At 33.3% G+C, this 22,766-nt stretch overlaps 1 protein-coding gene across 1 annotated transcript in view; it reads left to right on the forward strand.

The window, feature by feature from the left end:
* The window catches only part of LOC114078773 (cyclin-dependent kinase 13-like), an 81,033-nt gene extending 58,600 nt beyond the window's left edge, over positions 1-22,433 (forward strand). Inside the window, 8 exon segments of the mRNA XM_071609753.1 lie at positions 10,067-10,176; positions 10,734-10,746; positions 11,323-11,454; positions 17,377-17,582; positions 20,631-20,813; positions 20,816-21,073; positions 21,566-22,137; positions 22,139-22,433. Coding sequence (XP_071465854.1) covers positions 10,067-10,176; positions 10,734-10,746; positions 11,323-11,454; positions 17,377-17,582; positions 20,631-20,813; positions 20,816-21,073; positions 21,566-22,137; positions 22,139-22,420 — 1,756 coding nt within the window. The 3' untranslated portion in view covers positions 22,421-22,433.
* The last annotated feature ends 333 nt before the right edge of the window (positions 22,434-22,766 follow it).

Below are 22,766 nucleotides of genomic sequence, written 5' to 3' on the forward strand. Positions count from 1 at the left end.
AGTAGAGAGCACTTGCTTTTATAAAAAACTATTCTTTGAATAAACCAATTATAAGTGGAGCCCTCATGATCCATTCACCTTCCAAAGTTCCCTTCTCTTGATTACCATCAACATAGGATTTTGAGGACTAAGTTTCCAACATATGAAATTTGTGGGACCCATCCAAACTATATAGCAGGGAGAGAGGGATTTCACCTGATGCACAGGAAAACTTTTATCTTTCATTGTGTGACCAACAAATAAACAATGATCAGGAGGAACTAATACTCACCAAACTAAGAAATATATTTTTATGCTAATCGAACATTGAAAAAAGTTAGTTATATATTAGTAGAAAAATAAAACGAGAGTAAACTTCAAAATAGTACTGACTATATTCTCTAAATAAAAATAGAATAAAAATAGAAATTAATGTAAAAAATGGAAACAGTCTCTCAAGTATCTAAAAATGGGCTCAGATGGTTTAAACCTGTGCTTTTAGAAAAAATCACAGCCTTAGATATAGTCATGTGCTATATAGGGATGTATATAGCAGGGTCTGTTTTGTATACAGGATCTGTTTTGGTCAGCAACAGACCTGTATACAATAGTGACCCCCATTATAATGAAGCTGAGTTGGATTTGGTGGTGCACACCTGTAATCCCAGCAACTCAGGAGACCGAGGCAGGAGGATCACAAGTTTGAGGCCAGCCTCAGCAACTTAGTGAGGCCCTAAGCAACTTAAGGCAGTGTCTCAAAAAATTATAAAAGGACTGGGGATGTATCTCGGTGGTGAAACACCCCTGGGTTCAATCTCCAGTACAAAACAAAACGAAACAAAACAAAAACCTGAAAAATTACAGTCTTCTGGTGATGTCATAACTGTCGAGGCATCATAGTGCAAAGATAACTCACTTATGTAGTGATGCCGAACAAACCTACTGTGCTGCTAGTCATGTAAAATTATAGCACATACAATTATGTAAGTACATAATACTTGATAAAAATAAGCAACTGTTACTGGTTTATGTATTTACTATACTATATTTTTTATTGTTATTTTAGCTTGTACTTCTTCTACTTATATATAAAAAAGTTTGCTGTAAAACAGTATGCCGTGTTACGCTGGCAGCAGCCTCTTACAACTCGTGTTTACTGCCTCTCTTGATTGCATCAAGAGGCCGCGTCAAGTGATTGACCTATTCCATCTAGGTTTGTGTAAGTACATTCTATGATGTTCATACAACGACAGAATCACCTAAACACACAGTTTTCAGAACACATCCTGTCGTTAAATGACACAACTGCATAGTACTAAGAAAATTGAAATTAAATGAATCAAACATTCACCTGACAAGCTAGGGAAAAGAACCAGCAAAATAAATCCAGGGAATAAGAAAGGCACTTAGTGAGTTCAATAAGAAAAATGTAGAAAAATACATTTAAGATATAGTCTTCGGTTATTCATATACACGTGCAATATAAATTAACCTAGTAACTTAACTTATTATGAAAAAAGAGTATAAAGAAATACAGTGAGGGGCTGGGATGTAGCTCAGTTGGTAGAGTGCTTGCCCTGCATGCGCAAAGCCCTGGGTTCAATCCCCAGCACCCCCCCCCCCAAAAAAAAAGAAATACAATGACAATAGAATAACTCCAATGCCATTTGATTCACCCAACTTGAACCTAGAACATAATACAAAACTCAAATATGTGAAATAGTGCTGACAAATCATTAATCAGAGAACAAGGCTCCAACATTTTCATAGGTGAAATCTTGCAGGTCTTTCAGAAACCAAAACTTGTAATATTCTTTTAATTACTCCATAATGAAATAATGTAGTAGAAACTTTCTTATCCAGCCTTTTGTTGAACAACATTATTAGGTTATTGATATTCTCCATTCCTTCTATAAATAAATGTTAGCTTGATAATTTGGCATGCTAAATGCATATTAGCTAGTAGGCTGTCACTTGTTAGTAAGACTATGTGTTTATCCTGTCAAAGAATGTTTATCTTGTCAACCAGGGAGGTGGGTGATTGTTTCCATTTTTTATGCAGATATATATGGTTTAATTAAATATAGACAAATGTAGTACTTTGCAAAAACTTTATATTACTATTTAATTAGAGATGGACAAGTAACTACATAATGAGAAAGAAAAATTAAAAATTTGGAAGGGATTAGCATGCCGATTGTGTTGAAAGTGTTTTTAATTTCTAGCTTTATTTCAAGAAACCCAAACTAAAAATTGTTGATATGTGTTATGGTTGTGGTTTGTGCAAAAAGATTAACGCAGAATTCCATTCAATAAATACTGTGTTAAAAAAGAAAACCTTGGGCTTTTGTCAGAATATTGGAGAATAAATGTATATTTAAAAATTTTCAATGAAAATAAAATGCTTAAATCGTGTTTCTTTGAATCCTCTTTTATATAATTCCCTCTAATTCATTTTATTCCATTTAACCAACTGTTGGTCCTAATTTTATTAGGCATTAGGGCTTTTATCCATGATAGTTAAGAGGTTTATACACAATGGAAACTTTCTTCTAAGAATATCATCTGAATTATTTCAGTTAAACTTCATAAAAACCCTAGTATTTTCCTTCTGTAGTTAAGAAAACTGAACCTCATTGAAGAATTTATCCAGGGTTAGCAAGTGACCAAATCAAAATTTAAATCCAAATATTGTATCTTATATTAGAGTCTAAACTTTTTAATCATTACTGTGTTAAATAAAAGGTCTAGAACTTTTTTATATAGTCTGACACAAATATCAATCTTTGGCAGAGGCATTGTGAGAAATTTCTGTTAAGATATTAATACAAGGTTTCTAAGGGAAATATTAACAATTAACTTATAGGTTCATCTCAAGAATTCAAGGAAGTTTAAGAAATCTGTTAGTATAATTCAATTCAGCATTTTAATAGAAGTAAAATAGTGTGCCTAAATGCATAAGCTTTTATAAAGGGGTATTTCTTTTGACATGATAAAAATATGTATCACAAACTAATAGCCAGAATAATATTTGGTGGCAAAATGCTAGAAATTGTAAAGACAAAAATGAGGAAAAGTTGTCTTTCAGTGTTGTTACGTGTTCATGTATTAGAAGTACTAACCAATTAGCTAATATTATTAGGAAAGTGAACCTGTAAGAGGTACATAAAGTGAAAGCAGGATTGTTGTTAATTTGTGTAGGATAACATTGTATATAGATTTATACACAGAAAATGCAAATCACCTGAAACACTTCAAAATAAAGTGTTCGGTAAGCTAGGTACAGTGGTGGTGCATGCCTGTAATGTCAGTGAATCAGGAGGCAGGAGGATATTAAATTCAAAGCCAACCTCAGCAATTTAGAAATGCACTAAGCAACTTAGTGAGTCTGTGTCTCAAAGTAAAGAAATAAATAAAATAATTTAAAAAGTGTTTGTTAAAATAGCAGAGAAATTATATTAGTATACACTGTGGAAACACAGTGGGGGAAAAGATACCTTTAATAAAACACCTCAACCATATGTAACTCAGGAATTTTAAAACTATAATGTCCTACTTAGTAAGATTCTTTGAAAAACTATTGTAGAGGCATACATTGTTTTGGTTAAGAAGCCTTAATTTTTTTTAAAGATGGCAGTTCATTCTGTATTTAGTCAGTACATTCCTAATGAGGATTTCAAAAGACTGTTTTTGAAACTTAATAATTGATATTGTAGGAAAGATAAACGTGGAAATAAGTAGGAAAGTTCTTAAAAAGGAGGAAAATTGTGCTGGGCATGGTAGCACATGTCTGTTATCCCCGGTACTCTGGAGGCAAAGGCAGCAGGGGCAGCAGGATCATAAGTTTGAGGCCAGTCCAGGCAACTTCGACCCTCTATCAGAGTAGGGGCTGGATATGCAGCCCAGTGGTGGAGCACTTGCCTAACATGCACAAAACCTTAGGTTCCATTCCGAGTACTGAAAAACAACAACAAAAAACTTGGGAAAATTAGGGATATCATGTTAAGCAAATAATAGTAGTTACTAATATTATAATGGCTTTAGATAAAGCCATCTAGGCATAGATATTTCAAATAAGATGAATAATTGAACAATATATATATATATTGGTTGTGTGGTAGTTACTAGGCGCTCAGGATACAATGGGAGCCTAGGGGAGGAGGGCAGAAAGCTTGTTTCCTACTTGCTTGTGGACTAGTTTCCTTCTTGCTAGGGGCAGACAAAGCAAATAAGCAAAATATATTAGGTGGTAGTTAAGTGTAGGGAATGATGTACCACAAGGTAACAATAGAGCAAACATCTAAATACAATGAAGGAACAGCAAATAAAGACTTTATGACATGGGTGTGCTTTTTTTTATGGTTAAGTCAGTTTATGACCTATATAGGTTAAAAAAGCTCAGCTCATTAGCTTAGTAGCATTCTATACAGTTAATAAAAAGGAGATGTTAAATCTGGAAATACTGACAAAAAAAGCAATATAAAAGGAGCCATTGTACAGAAGGATGTGTTTAGCTTAAATACACCGAAAGAGTCTGGAATTGTTAATCTGAACATGGACTTATGAGAAAGATAGGGAAGGAAATTTGTATTTTCTGCTTTATACATTTCAGAATTCTTTTATTAAGGTACCAAATATTTATAATATGAGAGAGGCTTCAGTTTTGATTTTGTAGCTTGACTTAAAAAAATGAAAATGAAGTTTCTGATAAATGTCTCAGTGTAGTGAGGCAGCAGATTATATTGAAAGGGGTGTGAGCTTTAGAATTTGTCAGACATGAGTTCTATGCTAATTCAGTTACATCTGGCTCTTGTTACTTAGGGTAAATTTTGTAATGTTCTAAATTTGTTTCTTCATTAATAAAACAGGACTAATAACATGTTTAGGGTTGTAAGAATTAAAATATGTATTCTATGTACATATTTCCCCCCTCACTTTATTTGCAATAATGCTAGATTTGTTTTCCCTGTTCTAAAGGCTCAGACACAATGAGAGCTATGATAAGTATTAAAGGCATGTAAAACTGGTCAGTAGTGGAAATACTGATCAATCTGTTTTAAAGAGCTTTTCACTACAATGATTTGAATTATTTATAATTGGATTTATTCCAGGGAGCATTCTAGGAAGATTAGTAAAGTTTTGTAATAGAAGTATGATGGTTCAAAAAATGATAGAAAAAGAACAGAAAACCTAAATGGGATGAATTGGATGAATGAATGAGAGCAAAAATGTTCTTTGTGGTCATAGATGATAGGCTCACACTTTAAACTCCAGGCTTTCTAGAATAGCTAGCTAAACAAAGAGTTGGCTTGCAATGTGCATGCAGTGTGTATTTCTTATGGAGAAAAGAAGACTTAATCACTGAATAAATTATAAGTAGATTAGAATTAAAACAATCTTGCTTCTGGCTTCTGACATACCATATCCAAATACATACAAAACTTTAGGCCTAGATGATCACTCAGGTAAGATTGTTAAGATTTAACAGGAATGGATTTGGTTTTATTTTTTCCAAAATATAGGAAAAGAAGGAAACTTATTGTAAAAGATGAATCATATACCTTCATATACCAATAGCATAAAATATTCTGTACACTTACGCTTCTTAATCTTTTTGGTCTCAGAACTTTTTTACACTCAAAAATTATCGAGGATCTAGGGCTGGGGATGTGGCTCTAACGGTAGCGCGCTCGCCTGGCATGCTTGCGGCCCGGGTTCGATCCTCAGCACCACATACAAACAAAGATGTTGTGTCCGCAGAAAACTAAAAATAATAATAAATATTTAAAAAAAAAAAGAAAAAAAAATTATCGAGGATCTCAAAAGCTATTGTTTTATATTGATTGTATTAATAATTATCATTTTAATGCAATTTAACAGCATTTTAATTTTAAAAAGTCTTCCAAACTAAGATAAAAGTTGCTGGTATAAGTGACATTGTTAGACATTTTTACAAATCTTTAAATGTCTGGCTTAATAGAAATCATACTTGGAAATCATCTGTAATATGCTGTTTTCAATAAACTTTTTCAGATAATTTGCATATTCTTTTTGAAATGACAAAAATTATGTAAGTGGAAGTCTTTTACAGGTTAGTTGTAATGCGCAATCAATTCATTTGAAGGAATATTTTGTACTATATAATGAAAACTGATTGGTCTTATACTTTGAGTAGGTCTTTTATCTGATGATTTTATGATGTTATTCATTGATCATTTGGAAAATGTTGGCTCACTGAATAGAGCAGAACTTCCAAATGTAACATGTCATTTTATATTTGTCTTCACTAATCTCATCAGAAAATCCTTGTATTTGTAATACTTGTAAAAATCTTGTAAAAAGTTGTCAAGCTAGTAGTACTGGGTACAGGTTTTCCAATATTCTAATTTCCCTTGAAAATTAAAATTTTACAATTGACAATAAATACTATTTGTTTTCCTTGAAGTGTAAAGCACTTTGCACATATTTGAGAAAATATCTGGTAGATACCCAAATCTGAATGGCCAACCATTTGGTAACTTCTTGCGGGTAAAATGGAAGTCCATTTAAAAAGCAGTAACTTCACTTTGCAGCTCAAATAATTGCACAAATATCTCTCCTCATATTGTACATGTGCAGTAGTGCTGTATGAGTTTATCCCATTTCATCACAGAATAGTACAAAGATATATATTCAAATAATATTATTTATTGCTTTAACAGGAACTGACTCCACTTAGTCCCCCAAATTTCATGGTAGTAAAGAGTACTTACCACTAATATAATAAGTTACCAGTAGTTTATCCACCATAGTTTTTGTACTATTCATGCCAGTTAACATACTTGAAACAGACAAATAAGTCTTGGTGTAATAATTTTGACTGCTGTAGGGAAACTCTCTAGACCCCACTTTTGAGAACTTTTGCTATTCTCAAATCTTATGTATGAATACTGAAACAAAACATTTAACAAGTAGAAAATGTAGCATTAAACTGAAATACTGGTTTTATTAGGCTCAAGTGGTATTTCCTCCTTTGAAAGTAAGGATGAATACACATTAGGAAATCTCTTAACAGAATTTATGACATTAGTAGCCCCGGGTAGAAAATGCCCATGATAAAAATGATGAGTTTCTTAGAAAACTAGTTAATCTGAAGCACATTTTTAAAATATAAAAGCCACAAAAGTAAAAATTCATAGTAAAGAGTAAATAATGCTTTCTTAACAGGAATAAGTGTCAGTTTGTGTATATATCTGTCAATATCTTTATTATGTGTGATACTTACAGAGTTAACTAATATTGTGCACTACCATCATCATTTTATCATATTTGAGAATTGCCACATAATACAACAAATCATAATGATAAAGACAAAATCATTTTGAAAAAAATATAGACAGATTCTAATTATAAGTGAAATGATTGTAAATCTGGATAGCTTCAAAGAAACAATGGTTAGTACTTGGGAACTCAAAAATCTCAGATGGCTATCTAAAAATTTTATATATCAAAATTTGAACTTTTCCTATATGAAGTTTTTGTAATTAATTGCTTAGAAAATATGATAGGCTAAAAGCATATTAAAAGCAGAAAATAAAACCTATGAAAGGAAGTACAAATCTCATTGGAGAAATATGTAAAACTGAGGGAATGAAAGAATATTACTGGGATAGAAATATTAAGCATTATAAAGATAGGAGCCATTTCTAAATTATAATTTCAGAGCAGAAGTTGAATCCCATATAAGGCACCATGTAGTATTGACACCAGACTGGATCTTCGGATCACAATAAATTCCCTTGGGCATTTGGGAATTTAGTATATGCTTTACCATGTGATGCATTACAAGACGTCTTTAGTAGATGATACTGGGATAGCTGACTGACCACAAAAGCACATATTTTGTTAAAATGCAGCTATCAATTGCTGTTGTGACTGCTAGTTTCTAGAAAGTTCCCATCTTATCATGTCTGTTCCATTGTGTATGTCACTACTAGTTAGAGATCTTCAGTACTCAGTTATCTTCCACAGCACATATAATAAAACAATTTAAACTTTTTAGCTAAGGTTAATAATTTTATTATAGGGCTTAATAGGCAGGTGTAATTTTATAGCTCTGAAATAAAATTAATCTCCATTTTACAAGAGTAGGTTCCTAAGCAGTGCAATTTGACCAATATCACACAGACAGGATTCAATTTTGAAGTTTGTTTTCAGAGTTTGACTTCATTATAGGTAGGCTAAGTGCCTCAAAATTTTGTGTTACCCCAACTCTCTGCTTCCAGCTGACCTTGAGCCTGAAATTCCACCTACATTGTTTTACTTCGTCTTTTCCCCAAATGTTTATTCTTCGATACTTCCATGACTTTGCATGTATTATTCTCTCGGTCAGTGATAATTTCTTTTATTCTCTTTCCCACCTATTTATGGTCTACTAAACTCTAGAATTATAACCAATATTCTTTGCTTCTTCCCTTAGTTAAGTTTTCAGGTTTGTTTGTGATCAAAAGTATCGTTAATTATCTCTCTTCTAGTATACATTATGCTTCTACTAATAATGTACATTATTTTGTGTGGTATTAATTTATGTAATTACTTGGAGAAGTGTACAAAAACAAGAGACATAGTTTCTGAAATTATAGTAGGAGAAACATGTAAACAGTTAAAATACCAAAGCAGATGAAACTAATGTCAGTGAAACAAGTAGTATGTCAAGAATGGCTATTCTAATCAGCATTTGAAGGTAGAGAAGAATTTGTTGAATAAATTGCATTTGATCTGAACCTTGAGAAGTTAAGTGAAAAGGATTCAGCTGCTTAGAATCTAGGGAGAAGAGACGTAAGCATAGACACAAAGGAGTGGGTCTGTGGAGAGAGATGCATTAGGAGATGAAATAAAGCAGACAATTCAGTACCACATCATGGAGAGCCCATGCCCTGGGATTGTGACCTTCCCTAAGGGAGGAAGTTTGAGAAATTTGTGAAAATTGGGTTTAAGGCAGAAGAGAATGGGAATGTATAAAAAATAAGATCTTGGACTGGGGATGTAGCTCAGTTGGTATCGTGCTGGCCTTGAATGCACAAGGCCCAGGGTTCAATCCCCAGCACCAAAAAACATAAGATCTTAATATTTTAAAAACTTAAAGAAATACTAAACTAAAAACCAAAAAGTACGTTTCAGTGACAAATTTTAAATAACACAAAAAGTTTTCTCATATATATATGTGTGTATCTGAGGTAGCATTTTAAAACTCATCTAAAGAAAGTTTGGCAACTTAGGCCATCTCTTTTGTATGCATTTTTACCTGTGTTTATGTTATGCGTAGAATATTTTTTTTTATTTTGGACTCAGATGGGTAGACATTTTTCTTCATATGTGGTAATTAGCTGACAGTGATATACACAACATATCTGATATATTTAAGTTAAGCATATTTAACCGATATTTCATTTACATATTATTAAATCAGTTTTTTAATGTTCACCAGCTAGAGTTACTCACGTATTTGTAGGATATCTTCTGAAAATTATAATATGAATTTACTAATTGTTATCAAATTAATGAGTAGTTTCAAGATATAGATAGCAGAGAATAAAGGAGCTAAAATTTTTAAATATCTTTGTGATCAGTGAGTGGCACTACTTTAAACTGATCTTTAATATTTTAAGATTGTTATAAGTCGCAGTCTTTACTACAGTTAGCTTCCTGAGGTGGTATACCACGTCAGAAATCTGTTTATGCTATTATTGTAAACAGTTTTAATTCATTTGAAGAGGAAGTGCCAGGTACCCAGAAAACAGTGAGATATATGCTTAAATTATAGTCATAACATTTTTTAAGTTGGTTTTAAGAATAGGCCATGTATTTTGAAATACGAAGGTTCTCTAATTACTGGAATGCTTGAGTTGCTAGAGGCATATACTGAAAACAATTTGATTTCTTTAATTGTCCTGTGATTACTAAAATATTTAATCAGACTTTTATACATTGTATAAAAGCTTCGACTTTTGTGTACTTGAAAATCAGTTAATGTTTTGTAGAATAATTGTGGGTATAATTTTTTTCTATGTAGTTCATAGTGATGTACTTCTTTTTGTGTATTGTTTAGCCGTGTATGTGGGAGCCCATGTCCTGCAGTGTGGCCTGATGTAATTAAACTACCATATTTCAACACCATGAAACCAAAGAAGCAGTATCGTCGAAAGTTAAGAGAAGCTAGCCAATCCCTAAAAAACAAATGCCAAATGTCTTCTTTGATATAAGGAGAGTAACTAAGAACAGAGTAGGGTTGAAGAGCATGAGAAGAAGATTAACATTAAACAGGGATGAGAGGTGGGAGGGAAAGGGAGAGAGAAGGGAAATTGCATGGAAATGGAAGGAGACCCTCAGAGTTATACAAAAGTACATACAAGAGGAAGTGAGGGGAAAGGGAAAAATAATACAAGGGGGACAAATGAATGTCAGTAGAGGGGGCAGAGAGAGAAGAGGGGAGGGGAGGGGAGGGGAGGGGGGATAGTAGAGGATAGGAAAGGCAGCAGAACACAACAGACACTAGTATGGCAATATGTAAATCAATGGATGTGTAACTGATGTGATTCTGCAATCTGTATATGGGGTAAAAAATGGGAGCTCATAACCCACTTGAATCAAAGTGTGAAATATGATATATCAAGAATTATGTAATGTTTTGAACAGCCAACAATAAAAAATTTAAAAAAAAAAAAGAATTCAAGTAAGAACTAAGGTGAACAAAAAAAAAAAAAAGAAAGTTAGAGAAGAATTTGTTTTGTAAGAAGTGAATGCTTAAGCATCCATATTGCATTGAATTTGTTATTTTTTTGTGAATTCTGAATGTTACTTGATCCTCTTGATTTGTAGTAGATCTAATCAGTTCTGCTAGGCCATTTAATTTTGAAGTTTGCCTTTGGTATATGCAAATTTCCTTTTCACCACCACTGTAGAATCAGTGATTTGGATAGTATGGTTGGTGCTTATACCAAAGAATTTCATTGATATTGTTTTAAATTTTATTGATACAACTTTAAGTTACTTAAGTTTAGGTTTTCACTTTGGTTTAGAAAACTATTCTGCTTGGTTTTTACTTTGATATAATAAAATTGCCCATAGAATAATAAAATACCTTGTTTTTCCCAATTAGTTATAAAAATTGTGTAATTAAATATTTCTTCAAAGGAAAATTTGAGATTTATTGGAATAAAGTATTATAAACATAAAATGCTAGCATTTAAAATAATTTGATTTTTAATTTAAAAAATTAACTAAAAATATTTTATGTTAAGCTTCTAAAGAAATACTATACTTGTGTCTACAAAACATATATGAATTTGTAATCCTCTCATATAGTATTCCTGCAGCTGCTTTAGACTTATTTGATTACATGCTCGCCTTGGATCCTAGTAAACGGTGCACAGCTGAGCAGGCTCTTCAGTGTGAGTTCCTACGAGATGTTGAACCCTCAAAAATGCCTCAACCAGAGTAAGTAGCTTTTTATTATATTAGATTTCACATATGTAGAATCTGGACAGTTTTAATAACATCTGTATATAATGATCAAAAAAGATTTTCCATGCCTAATTAAATTGAAAGAGACCAAAATAAGTAAATAAAATAAAACTGCAGTACTATGTGTAATTTGCACATCTAGAATGCAGTTAGATGCTTGCTTAATGTTGAGCTAATCATGGGATGCGGCCTTTCTCTAGCTAATGTTGGGTTAGTTCAGCAAGATATTGTAATGTATTTCAGCTTTAAGAAAATATTGCTGCTGCTAATTCTGTCAATACTTACACTGCTAGTAATATTTATAGATAAAATTTTGAGTATTGTGCTATTTTTCATGTATTATATTAATCTTTATAATCCTCTAAGATAGGTATTATTATCCTTCTCGCCATTTTACAGAGGAGGAAGCAGGCTCAAAGAGGTTAAGAAACTTGCCCAAGAATACAAATCTAGTAAAGGGTGGAGCCAGCTCTCAAAATTAAGAAAGAGAAATTCTGAAAATATTCTGTAGCATCCTCCTGCACAACAGAAAATCCTTATCACTGACTAAAACAGTATTAGTATCAGAAGCATATATAGAATGAGTTATTATCTGATGGAGGGAAACTGCATTGTTTCAGAATCAGAGTAGCTGTGCTTTTGACCTTCACATTCTCATGGCTCTTATAATATCTCTAGGATTGAATCTGAGAGAGAGAAGAGGAGAAAATGGTTCACTTACTTCTTTCTTGATAGGGTCTAGAAACTTTGTATTTTTTTAAGTAATTTTTAACATGATGGGTTATATCATTAAAAATAAGACTAATCTTATGTGTCTTTAAATAAAATTAACATATTTTGTATGAACAAACATGGGCTTTGGAATTCAAATCATAGTTCTTCCACTTATCAGGTTGGGCTTACTGTATTTCTGTGAAGCTGTTATATTTAGCATCATTAGATTTTATTGAGGGTTGGGGTGGAGCACTTGCCTCGCATGTGTGAGGCACTGGGTTTGATTCTCAGCACCATATAAAAAAATAAATAAATACAACAAATTTTAAAAAGATTTTATTGAACTATGTTTGGATAGGCTTTAGGATGATTAAAAATAAAAAAGGTGAAAAGAGCCTGTCATCTGACATGGTGAGGAACTGAATCATTCACTATTACATTCACTATTAAATTGAGTTTTTCATATTTTTTTTGCTTATCAGAATGTGTTAGTAGTCTCAAAACTTTGACTCTCCTCCCTGTCAAAGAATTTTTTTATAAGTTTTAATTTGGAAACTTTTCAACTCTACCAAAAAAACAAAAACAAAACAAAAAACAAGAACAGTACAATGAGCATTCATATCCTTTACCTAGATTCACCAGTTGTTATTATTTGGATACATTTGCATTATCACTCTATATAAATTTTTCCCTGAACTAGTTGAATATTGTTTTGTGGAGGTGACACTTCATTTGTAAATATTATATCTGTAAGAACTAAGACTTTTACATACTTAAAATACTATTATAAAACATAAGAAATTTCACATTATAATAGCTAATAGTCCATATTTAGATTTTCCTAGTGGCCCAATAATTTTTATTGACTTTTAAAAAACAATTAAAAATTAAACTGATTCAGACTTCACACATTGTATTTAGTTGGTGTGTCCTTAGGACTTTTATTATGTCATTCTTTGAAAAGCCCAAGCTAGCTGTTTCATAAAACATTCCACAATCTGGATTTGATTGCTTTCCCATGATCAGAATTAGTTTAATGGTTTTTCAGGGGGAGAATTCTGTCTAGCCAGCCTTGGTAATACACACCTGTAATCTCAGCATTTTGGGAAGCTGAGGCAGGAAGATCTCAAGTTTGAGGTTAGCCTCAGAAACTTAGAAAGACCATGTCTCAAAAAATAAAAAGGACTGGACATGTGGCTCAATTGTTAAGCACCCCTGGATTCAATCCCCCACTACCCTCCAAACAATAAAGAATGTTATCTGCATGGTGATGTGTGCTTTCTCTTGTATCACATTAAGAGGAATATATTATTTTATCCCATTATTAGTTAATTCTAATTTTAATCACTTTAGTTTGTGATCATGAGAGAATTCTGCTAAAACTGTATTGAGGATATTTTCTGTTGATATCTAAACTTTTAAAATTAAGGGTTTAAATAGTTATGAAGGATATAATTTTTGATATACTTTAAATGTTGAGATTTTAAAGTAGAGCAGTTATATTAGTCTTTCCCTGAACTAGCAAATGTGTCTAGTAGGATCTAAATATGGTAACATTCAGTGATCACTTAGAAAATGTTCCACAGTTAGACATTGTTCCTTTTTCGTCTTGAAATTCCTTTACTTCTGTAGGTTTTTATTATAATGTAACATGCATTATATTAATTATCCTATATATATACATCCCATACGTAAGTTAAAAAAAAAAGGAAAAAAATCAGTGAAATTTAATGAAGGTGTACCTGTTGATTACTATTATTCTACAGTGAGATACAGTTCCACATTCATTCTTATTTTATTTTATTATTTATTTATTTATTTTTTGTTGTTGCTTGGGATCAATCCCAGGGCTTCATGGACGTGCTCTACCACTGAGCTATAGCCCCAGCCTTATTTTTTATTCTTATGAATACTCTTAATAAGTATTTGAGAGTAGAAGGAGCTGTTCATAATTATATTACTGTCTTTGAATTTCTTCCATGTTATGTATCCAAAATTTTTAATCAAGTGATTTTCAATAACTTTAAGACATCAATTTAAAGTTTTTTTCCTTCAATTTTCTTGATAGTAAAGAATTGGAAACCATGTTAACTATGAAAGGATTTCTTATCCAGTCATTTAAGTATTCAGTTTTCATTGGCTTTGTCTTTTTTTTTTTTTTTTTTGATACCTGGGATTGAACCCAGGGCATATAACCGCTAAGCCACATCCCCAGACCCCTCTTTTTCAAAAAATTTTGAAACAGTGTCTCACTAATTGTGCCTACTGTGTCAGGGGCATATTCAAGTGCTTACCTATAGCTTTGAACTTGGAATCCTCCTGCCTCAGCTTCCCCAGCTTCTGGGGTTACAGGCATGGAACCTGGCTATCCATATTTATTAAATGACTTTTTGTAATACTTGTAACTTTTTCTTATAAATTGTAATTAATGTTAAATCACCTAAATCACTTAAATTTTATCACAGCATACCTGACTGCATTTTTTCAAATTAAAAATAGGTATGTTAGTACATATTTGAGGGACATTCTGTAAACCAGTAATATGGAGTGTATTTTATTAGATAAATTAGTAAAGCAGTCAGGTTGAAATTATAATGGCATTGATTTAATATTTGAATAACAAAGTTATGCAAGCATAGAGCATTTTATTTTGTAATACGATGCAAGAGTAGCAAAAAATATAAATTATGAGTTAAGGACTATGAAGAAAAGCATGGGTATTCCTTTGATAAATATTTTTTTTTCAGAATAATCAAATGAGAGTGGAGTATTAAATAAATCAGAAAAAACTCCATTAGTTGTTTTATAAGGTGAAATATGATTATCATTAGAATAAATATTTCATGATATGATCTGAAGAAAATAAAATAGTTTTAACCTCCCTTGTTGAATGATGGTCAGTTGATATCAAACATGAATATTGTGCCTACTGTGTGAGGGGCATATTCAAGTGTTTACCTATATTAACATATACTGCCTCTACCCCCAAAGAGTGGGTAGTGTTGCTAATACTGTTTTTAAAGGTAAGGAAGCTGAGGCACAAAGGCCAAGTTACTTGCAAGCCTGAATTTCAACCAAACTTCCTCCATTTATTATTTGGAAAATATTTCTGGTCTATCTAAAAGAATCAGCATTGCTAACCTTATTATTTTAGCTGTTTGTAGGGTAATGTTTATCTGATCCAGAGTCAAGTGTTGAGATAACCCTTAAAGAAACTCTGAAGTTTAAATTGTGGGAGGAAACACCCTTTTTATGGATTACTTTGCTCTGCTCTTACGAGGCTCTCCTGTAAGAGCACTGCATTTCTTGACCATCACAATGTAAGAGGGGATATCACTTCATTTACCCACTCTGTAGAACTGTAATATATCTGAATTCAGAGTATCCCAGTAGAGGCTAAGGCTTACATTCCACACACACAGAGAGGGGGGGGGGGGCAGAAAGGAAAGTCTTTGGAGGATTTGTGATACCTTAAAGCTTCATACCAAAATTTCAAATTGTACTTTTGTTTGTTACTCCAGGAGGTTTTTACACGCTGAGGCAATGCACCATAGTAAGATGGCTGAGAGGTATGCCTTTGTTTTGTTCTCAGACCTCAGGTGCATAGACTTGGTTTAATCATAATCCTTGTGTCACTCATCATTGGTCCATGCATGGCTCTCTTTTATTTTTTAATTAGTTATTTTAAATAATGTTAATAAGCAGCCATGAACCTACCAAACAAAAGCTAGAACTTTGAAAATAACCTTATTTTAATCATATCATAACCCTTCTTCCCACTTATCCCCTTGCCTTCCTCCACCTGAGGTAACCATCATCCCTGGGTTTTTTTTTGTTGTTGTTGTTTTTTCGGTATATACTTTTTGTTGCCATCTGTATGTACTCATAAATTATATTTTAAAATTTTAGTTTTTTTAATTTTATGAAAGGTGTCATGCTATCTGTAATCTTTTGGAAATGACCTTTTTTACTAATATTTTATTATATTGCTAAGATTCAACCACAGTGTTGCATATGCCTTTATTTTATAACACAAGTAATTGCAAAAAAGGGAGGTGTGAAAGAATTTGCTTGAACATGCAGGCAATTTTCAAAGTTCAGTCTTAGGAAAAAAGACATGTGGATATGGAAATTCCCTTAAAACAATTTCAGGTGTAGCCCTTTGGAAAGGCTTCATGTGCTCCTCGAGGTAAAACATCCAGGTTGAGGACTTGCAGGTATATATCACCACGTAGGGTTGCTTAAAGAAATTTATAGATATTCTGGGCAAGTTTACTAACCTTTCCAAGCCTCAATTTTCTTATCTTTAAAATAAATAAAATAGTAATGTTTGCACAGGAATTTTTGTTAGGGTAATAAGAAACATTTATAAATCACATATTTATGTCTCTCTTTAAGCAAAATTATTCTGTAGTGATAATACTTTTTATGAAATTACATTCAGGTCATCATTTCAGAAATGTGGGTGATTTTGATAGTTAACTAGTTATTCAGAACTCTGTTGATGAGTGATGACCTTCTCAGTGCCTGAAGTACCTATTTTAAAAATTCATCTGTAGCATCAGGATAATTTCAGAGCATTTTATTATCAAGAAATAAAAGCTTTTCCTAGGGAGTTTTCCCACAAATGTCATATTCTAGCCTGTATTTTTTTTATCTTGTATCTAGTTTCTGCAAATCGCATGTTTCTGCCTCCTTCATGTCCTATTCAGTGTAAGATGTATATGATGAGAATTGCCTATAAAAATGTTGCACCAAGGATAATGTTAGCCTACTTTTATGAATATATATTCTTCATTCAAAATTTTTATAAGTGATTATTTATTGATTATTTAGAAGACAAAGAAAAATTGTTCATCTATAAAGGTAAAGCCCTGAAGGACATGGGGCAAAGATGATTTTTATTGGAGGAGTTTTACAAAGTCTACATATGAAGTCTTCAAGAATGATTTGGGGGCTTGGGATATAGCTTTGGTGCTACACAGTAATGTTAGCATATTTTTTTATTAAGAAATACCATTCATGGGCTGGGGTTGTGGCTAGGTGATAGAGTTGCTTGCCTGGCATGTGTGAGGCACTGGGTTTGATTCTCAGCACCACATATAAATAAATAAAAGATCCATTGACAACTTAAAAAAAAAGAAATACTATTCACAATTTAATACTCATATATATTTTCAGCCTTCCTTTATGGCAAGATTGTCATGAGTTATGGAGTAAAAAGCGAAGAAGACAGAAGCAGATGGGCATGACTGATGATGTTTCCACAATTAAAGCCCCCAGAAAGGACTTGTCTTTGGGCTCAGATGACAGCAGAACCAACACACCCCAGCGTGTGTTGCCATCTACACAACTGAAATCTCAGGGCAACTCAAATGAAGCACCTAGTCAGTAATATTGTACATGGGTTGATTTTCTTCACATTGTTTTATGGCTAATGTTGATTATATTACTCTGCTGTCAAAGCATCTGGCTAAAAAGATGAAAATTAAGGTTTATTCATGGAACTTGATGTTTCCTTATTGTTTGTGCCAGTATAGAAGTTTCATTGCTTCTTGGCAACCACAATTTTTAGCAATCTCAAGGTAAGATAATTTCTAAAGAAATATCAACTTACTTATGATTGGTGGTTGGTCAGATTTCTCTTTTTCCCTTTTTCCCTAGTGCAGGACTCAGTACATCTTTCACTAACACTCTTCTCCCGGAAGCTCAGCGCTCAATGTCTGTGGATACTTACGGAATAGGAAGAAGAAGATAGGAAAGACAGCCAAAAATCATAATGGGAACTCTTTCATGCCATTTATAATGTCCTCAGGTCACTCAATGATATGTATTTGTTACATCATAGAATTTCAGATATTTGTGCCAGAAATAAAATGATAAAGGAGGATATTTTATATCCACTTATTTTGGTAAAAATTTAGATTTCTTCCTCTGACTCAGTCTGTCATAGAAGTAACCTTCTTCATGGAAAGTTAGCTATTTCAGTGTTCTCAGAAGTGGTGTTAAAATCACCTAATTTAGGGAATAACCTGTAAAAATGAAACATACTTTCTCATTTGTTTCAAGAATCCAGAAACATTCAGCTTCAGTTTAATTGTAAGACAAAGTTGATATAAAGTAAGTGTGTGCGTGCGTGTGTGTGTGTGTAAGTAGTGATTTGTTAAACCTGAAAAAAATAGACCAGCACTTATTGAGATGAGTAATTAGTTAATTAAAAGAGATCTATGGATCATATTGAACTTTTGAACTTTTGGTGGTTGAGTATAAATATAGAGTAGAGTAGTTGAGAAAGCTTGAGAAAGATTACCATTAATGCTTGCCCATATAATCTACAAGCTTAACCTTGTCCTTGGTTAAACCACACATATAAAGTACCTGAGACTTTAAAAACCAAAGCAATGGTTATTTGTTGTTCAGACATATTCCTTCTTGAAATAGTGAAGTTTCCTTACACATGAGAATATTTGATACATATATAACTTTAGGAGACACATCTGTTTTATACAGTGAGGGTTAATCCATATCAAGTTCAGTATTATTTTGCTTTTTTTAAAAATATGTAAAATATGAAGAAAGGCAAAAGAGAACAGTAATTGTTCATATTAATATATGTTATATGTTTTATATACTGTATTACTCTAAGAGGATTTGAAAATGGAAATAAAGAAGTTTAAAGGGTGTAGTCTATTATCTCAGGTAATAGTTGTCTTATTTTCATGACTGTCAGGAGGAGAGTAGGAGCACACCTAGAAGAACAGAGGGTAGTTTACTTTAGCTGGTAAAAAATGAACTGCCTTCTGAGCTTATTTTATACTTTACTTATCTCTGAATTATTTTACAACTCTACTTATGGTGGAGAGTTTTAATATTTTTCTTTTACTTTTTTGATAGTTTTAAAAACACATTTATATTAAAAAGTGAGAATTTGGGGCTGGGGTATTTCAGTGGTTGAGCGCTTGCCTCGCATACATGAGGCACTGGGTTTGATCCTCAACCCCACATAACTAACTAAATAAATAAAACAAAGATAAAAATATTAAAAAAGCAAGAATTTTCTTTCTGCTTCATTTCCTTTATCATCAGTGAATTGGAATAAGAAAACGCTTCTATTCCAAAAGAGACACTTCTGTGAGAGAGTGTTTCCCTGAGTTCACATGGAGATTATTTATGCTAATAAGAAAAATAAAAAGGTGTCTGGGGCTGTGGCTCAGTGGTAGCTCACTTGCCTGGCATGTGTGAGGCACTGGGTTCAATTATCAGTGCCACATGTAAATAAATAAAATAAAGATCGATCAACAACTAAAAAAAAAAGAAAAGGAGGAAAACTGGCCCTTGGGGTATAGCAAATTAACATGGTTCTTTATGAATGCTCGTGGATCATAAGAAGAATTTGCTCAAGTTTGTTTTGAATTAACCTAAATATAATACTAAGAAGTAATAAAAAGTATCTCAAAATATGTAAGTGATATAAAAAGAGTAATATGAATGGCATTAATCATCAGCCTTTCATCTTCTTAGAGTCTCTTGTCTATGAGTCTGACATCTGTGGTAATGGAAATTGCTTATCAGTATCATCTGACCACCATGTATAGTATAATATGCATTGGAGCCTTGTCGTTAAATGTGATTCACATAAGCTTGCACAAGAACCTATGTCAACCATCCCAAATCTAAACTGAAAATTGGAAAGAACAATTGAATCTGTTATACTGGTGATGAGTTAATGCTGTCATACATGCATATAATAAGCATGTTTCTGAAAACATTCCTAACTTATTGAAAGTAAAAACAGATTTTTTTCCAGAGTTGGTAATACATCCTAATTTGAATTTACCTCAAAGATAAGGTTAGATTCTTGAGTAATAAACTTTATTTTAGAGAAGAGATAGGTGTATTAGTTTAGGAGCTCAGATTCTGGAATCAGAGAGAGTTGAGATATAATTTCTGCAGCTTATAAATTCTATGACCTTAGGCACTAAGTTACATAGTCTGTTTAGGTCAGTTTCTTTTTCAGTAAAATGAGGCTAATATGAGAGCCTGCCTTGTAAGGTGGTTGTGAAGAATAAAGGATATAAAATGCTAAGAAAGTACCTGACACTCTGTTAGCTATCATCATTATTCATTTTCCATTCACAAAGTGATATTTCCTGGTTAAATCTTTAGAGTGGGATTCTATTGATAGTTTTGATTTTTCTTTTGAAGTATTTACTCTTAAAGATTACTTATTGAAAATTGACTGCAGTTCTCTTTTGTTCTAATTTATGTTCCAGTTACATGTCATGATAGGGAACTAGATTGAGGTGCCCTTTTCACAGTGTTTCTGAAGTACTCTCCCTTAAATGTATATTTTAATATGGTAACATGGAACCATTTGGAGGGTGGGAGGAGCTGTGGATTATGGCAGTTCTAATTAATACAAATTTTGTCTTTAGTAATAACAGGCCCTGGACAGCAGTTAAACCACAGTGAATTGGCAATTCTACTAAACCTACTACAGTCTAAAACAAGTGTTAATATGGCTGATTTTGTCCAAGTGTTGAACATTAAGGTAAACTCTGAGACTCAACAGCAGCTAAATAAAATAAACCTTCCTGCTGGAATTTTGGCAACAGGTGAAAAGATCCATCAACACCACAGCAGGAGCCTTCGAAACCATTGGGAGGAATTCAGCCTTCTCAGACCGTCCAGCCTAAAGTGGAGACTGATGCTGCCCAGGCGGCTGTGCAGAGTGCATTTGCAGTTCTGTTGACTCAGTTAATAAAGGCTCAACAGTCAAAACAGAAAGATGTGCTACTAGAAGATTGGGAAAATGGATCAGGACATGAAGCATCATTACAACTCAGGCCACCTCCAGAACCTAGCACACCGGTATCGGGTGAGTGTATAGATACCTGACTATTTACTAACACAGCTGTATTCATATTGTTTTCTCGATGTTGCTGGTTTGCTATAATGCAGATTGTTAAGTGACATTGCTAAGAGATGGTCTGAAAATTCTGGGTCACTGGTGATAGGTTGGTTTCCTAGTTTGTTTATTCCCAAGAAGAGATTCTTAACAAATTATCCAGGTGTGACATAATTCATTATGAATGTTATAGACTTTTGTAAGGTCAGCCTAAGGTTAAAAGATAATCTCTTGTTCCAAATACAAAAGAATGTTTGATCAAGGCATAAACTTTATTCATACTATTATCCTGTACTTAAATGATAATAGGCAACATTACTTGTAAACTTTTCTCCTTTTCATTCAGTGTTTTTCCAGAGACAGAACATCTAATCATCTTTAGGACCACCCATAGGAGACATCATCTATTTTGAATATTCAGTTGTCTAGCTTTTGACTCTCTTTTTGTTTTGTTTCACTTAGGGCAAGATGACCTCATTCAGCACCAAGATAGGAGGATTTTGGAGTTAACACCAGAACCAGACCGGCCTCGGATTCTGCCTCCTGATCAACGTCCTCCTGAGCCTCCTGAACCACCACCAGTCACTGAGGAAGATCTGGATTATCGGACAGAAAACCAGCATGTACCTACCACTAGTTCCTCATTAACTGACCCTCATGCTGGAGTGAAAGCAGCCCTGTTACAGCTGCTTGCTCAGCACCAGCCCCAGGATGATCCCAAAAGAGAAGGTGGTATTGATTATCCAGCAGCAGACACTTAGGTGCCCACTTCAGACTACAAGGACAGCTTTGGATCCTCTTCTTTCTCTTCTGCTCCTTATGTTAGCAACGATGGTCTAGGAAGTAGTTCTGCTCCACCATTGGAACGACATAGCTTCACTGGAAACTCAGATATTCAGTCTTTGGATAACTACAGTACTGCTTCATCTCATTCTGGTGGTCCACCTCAGCCTTCTGCCTTTTCTGAGTCATTTCCCAGTTCAGTAGCTGGATATGGAGACATTTACCTCAATGCTGGTCCCATGTTATTTAGTGGAGGGAGACAAGGACCATAGATTCGAATATAGCCATGGTCCTATTGCAGTCCTGGCAAATAGCAGTGACCCTTCCACAGGGTCAGAGAGTACTCATCCTTTGCCAGCAAAGATGCACAACTATAACTATGGTGGTAATTTACAGGAAAATCCAGGAGGCCCCAGCCTCATGCATGGACAGACCTGGACCTCTCCTGCCCAAGGGCCTGGATATTCACAAGGATACAGAGGACACATTAGCACATCAGCTGGCAGAGGTCGAGGGAGAGGGTTACCATTTTGAGTATCTGTTTTTCCTCAGGGACATCATTTTTATCTGGAAAGACTTTTCTAGCTGCAGCTTAAGGCAGCAATCCAAGAGACTTGAATAATATTAATTCAACAACAGCTTTATTTTTATGTAGAAAAGGATCTTGCATACAATAGTTTAAAAAAAAGAAAAAAAAATTTGCTTAAATTCATGCTGTTCTTAAAACTAGATCTATTGATTGTACATCTTCACAATTCTAGTTAACAATTTTATTTTGTATTCTTGCAGTTTTAAGTGGATGCTAATCTTAGGGACATAAGCCTTTTATGACCCTCTTGCAGATCTTCTGAACTATGCACATTTGTGCTTTTTTTGTAAG

This window comes from Marmota flaviventris, chromosome 1, assembly GCF_047511675.1.
Source record: "Marmota flaviventris isolate mMarFla1 chromosome 1, mMarFla1.hap1, whole genome shotgun sequence".
Classification (NCBI taxonomy): domain Eukaryota; kingdom Metazoa; phylum Chordata; class Mammalia; order Rodentia; family Sciuridae; genus Marmota; species Marmota flaviventris.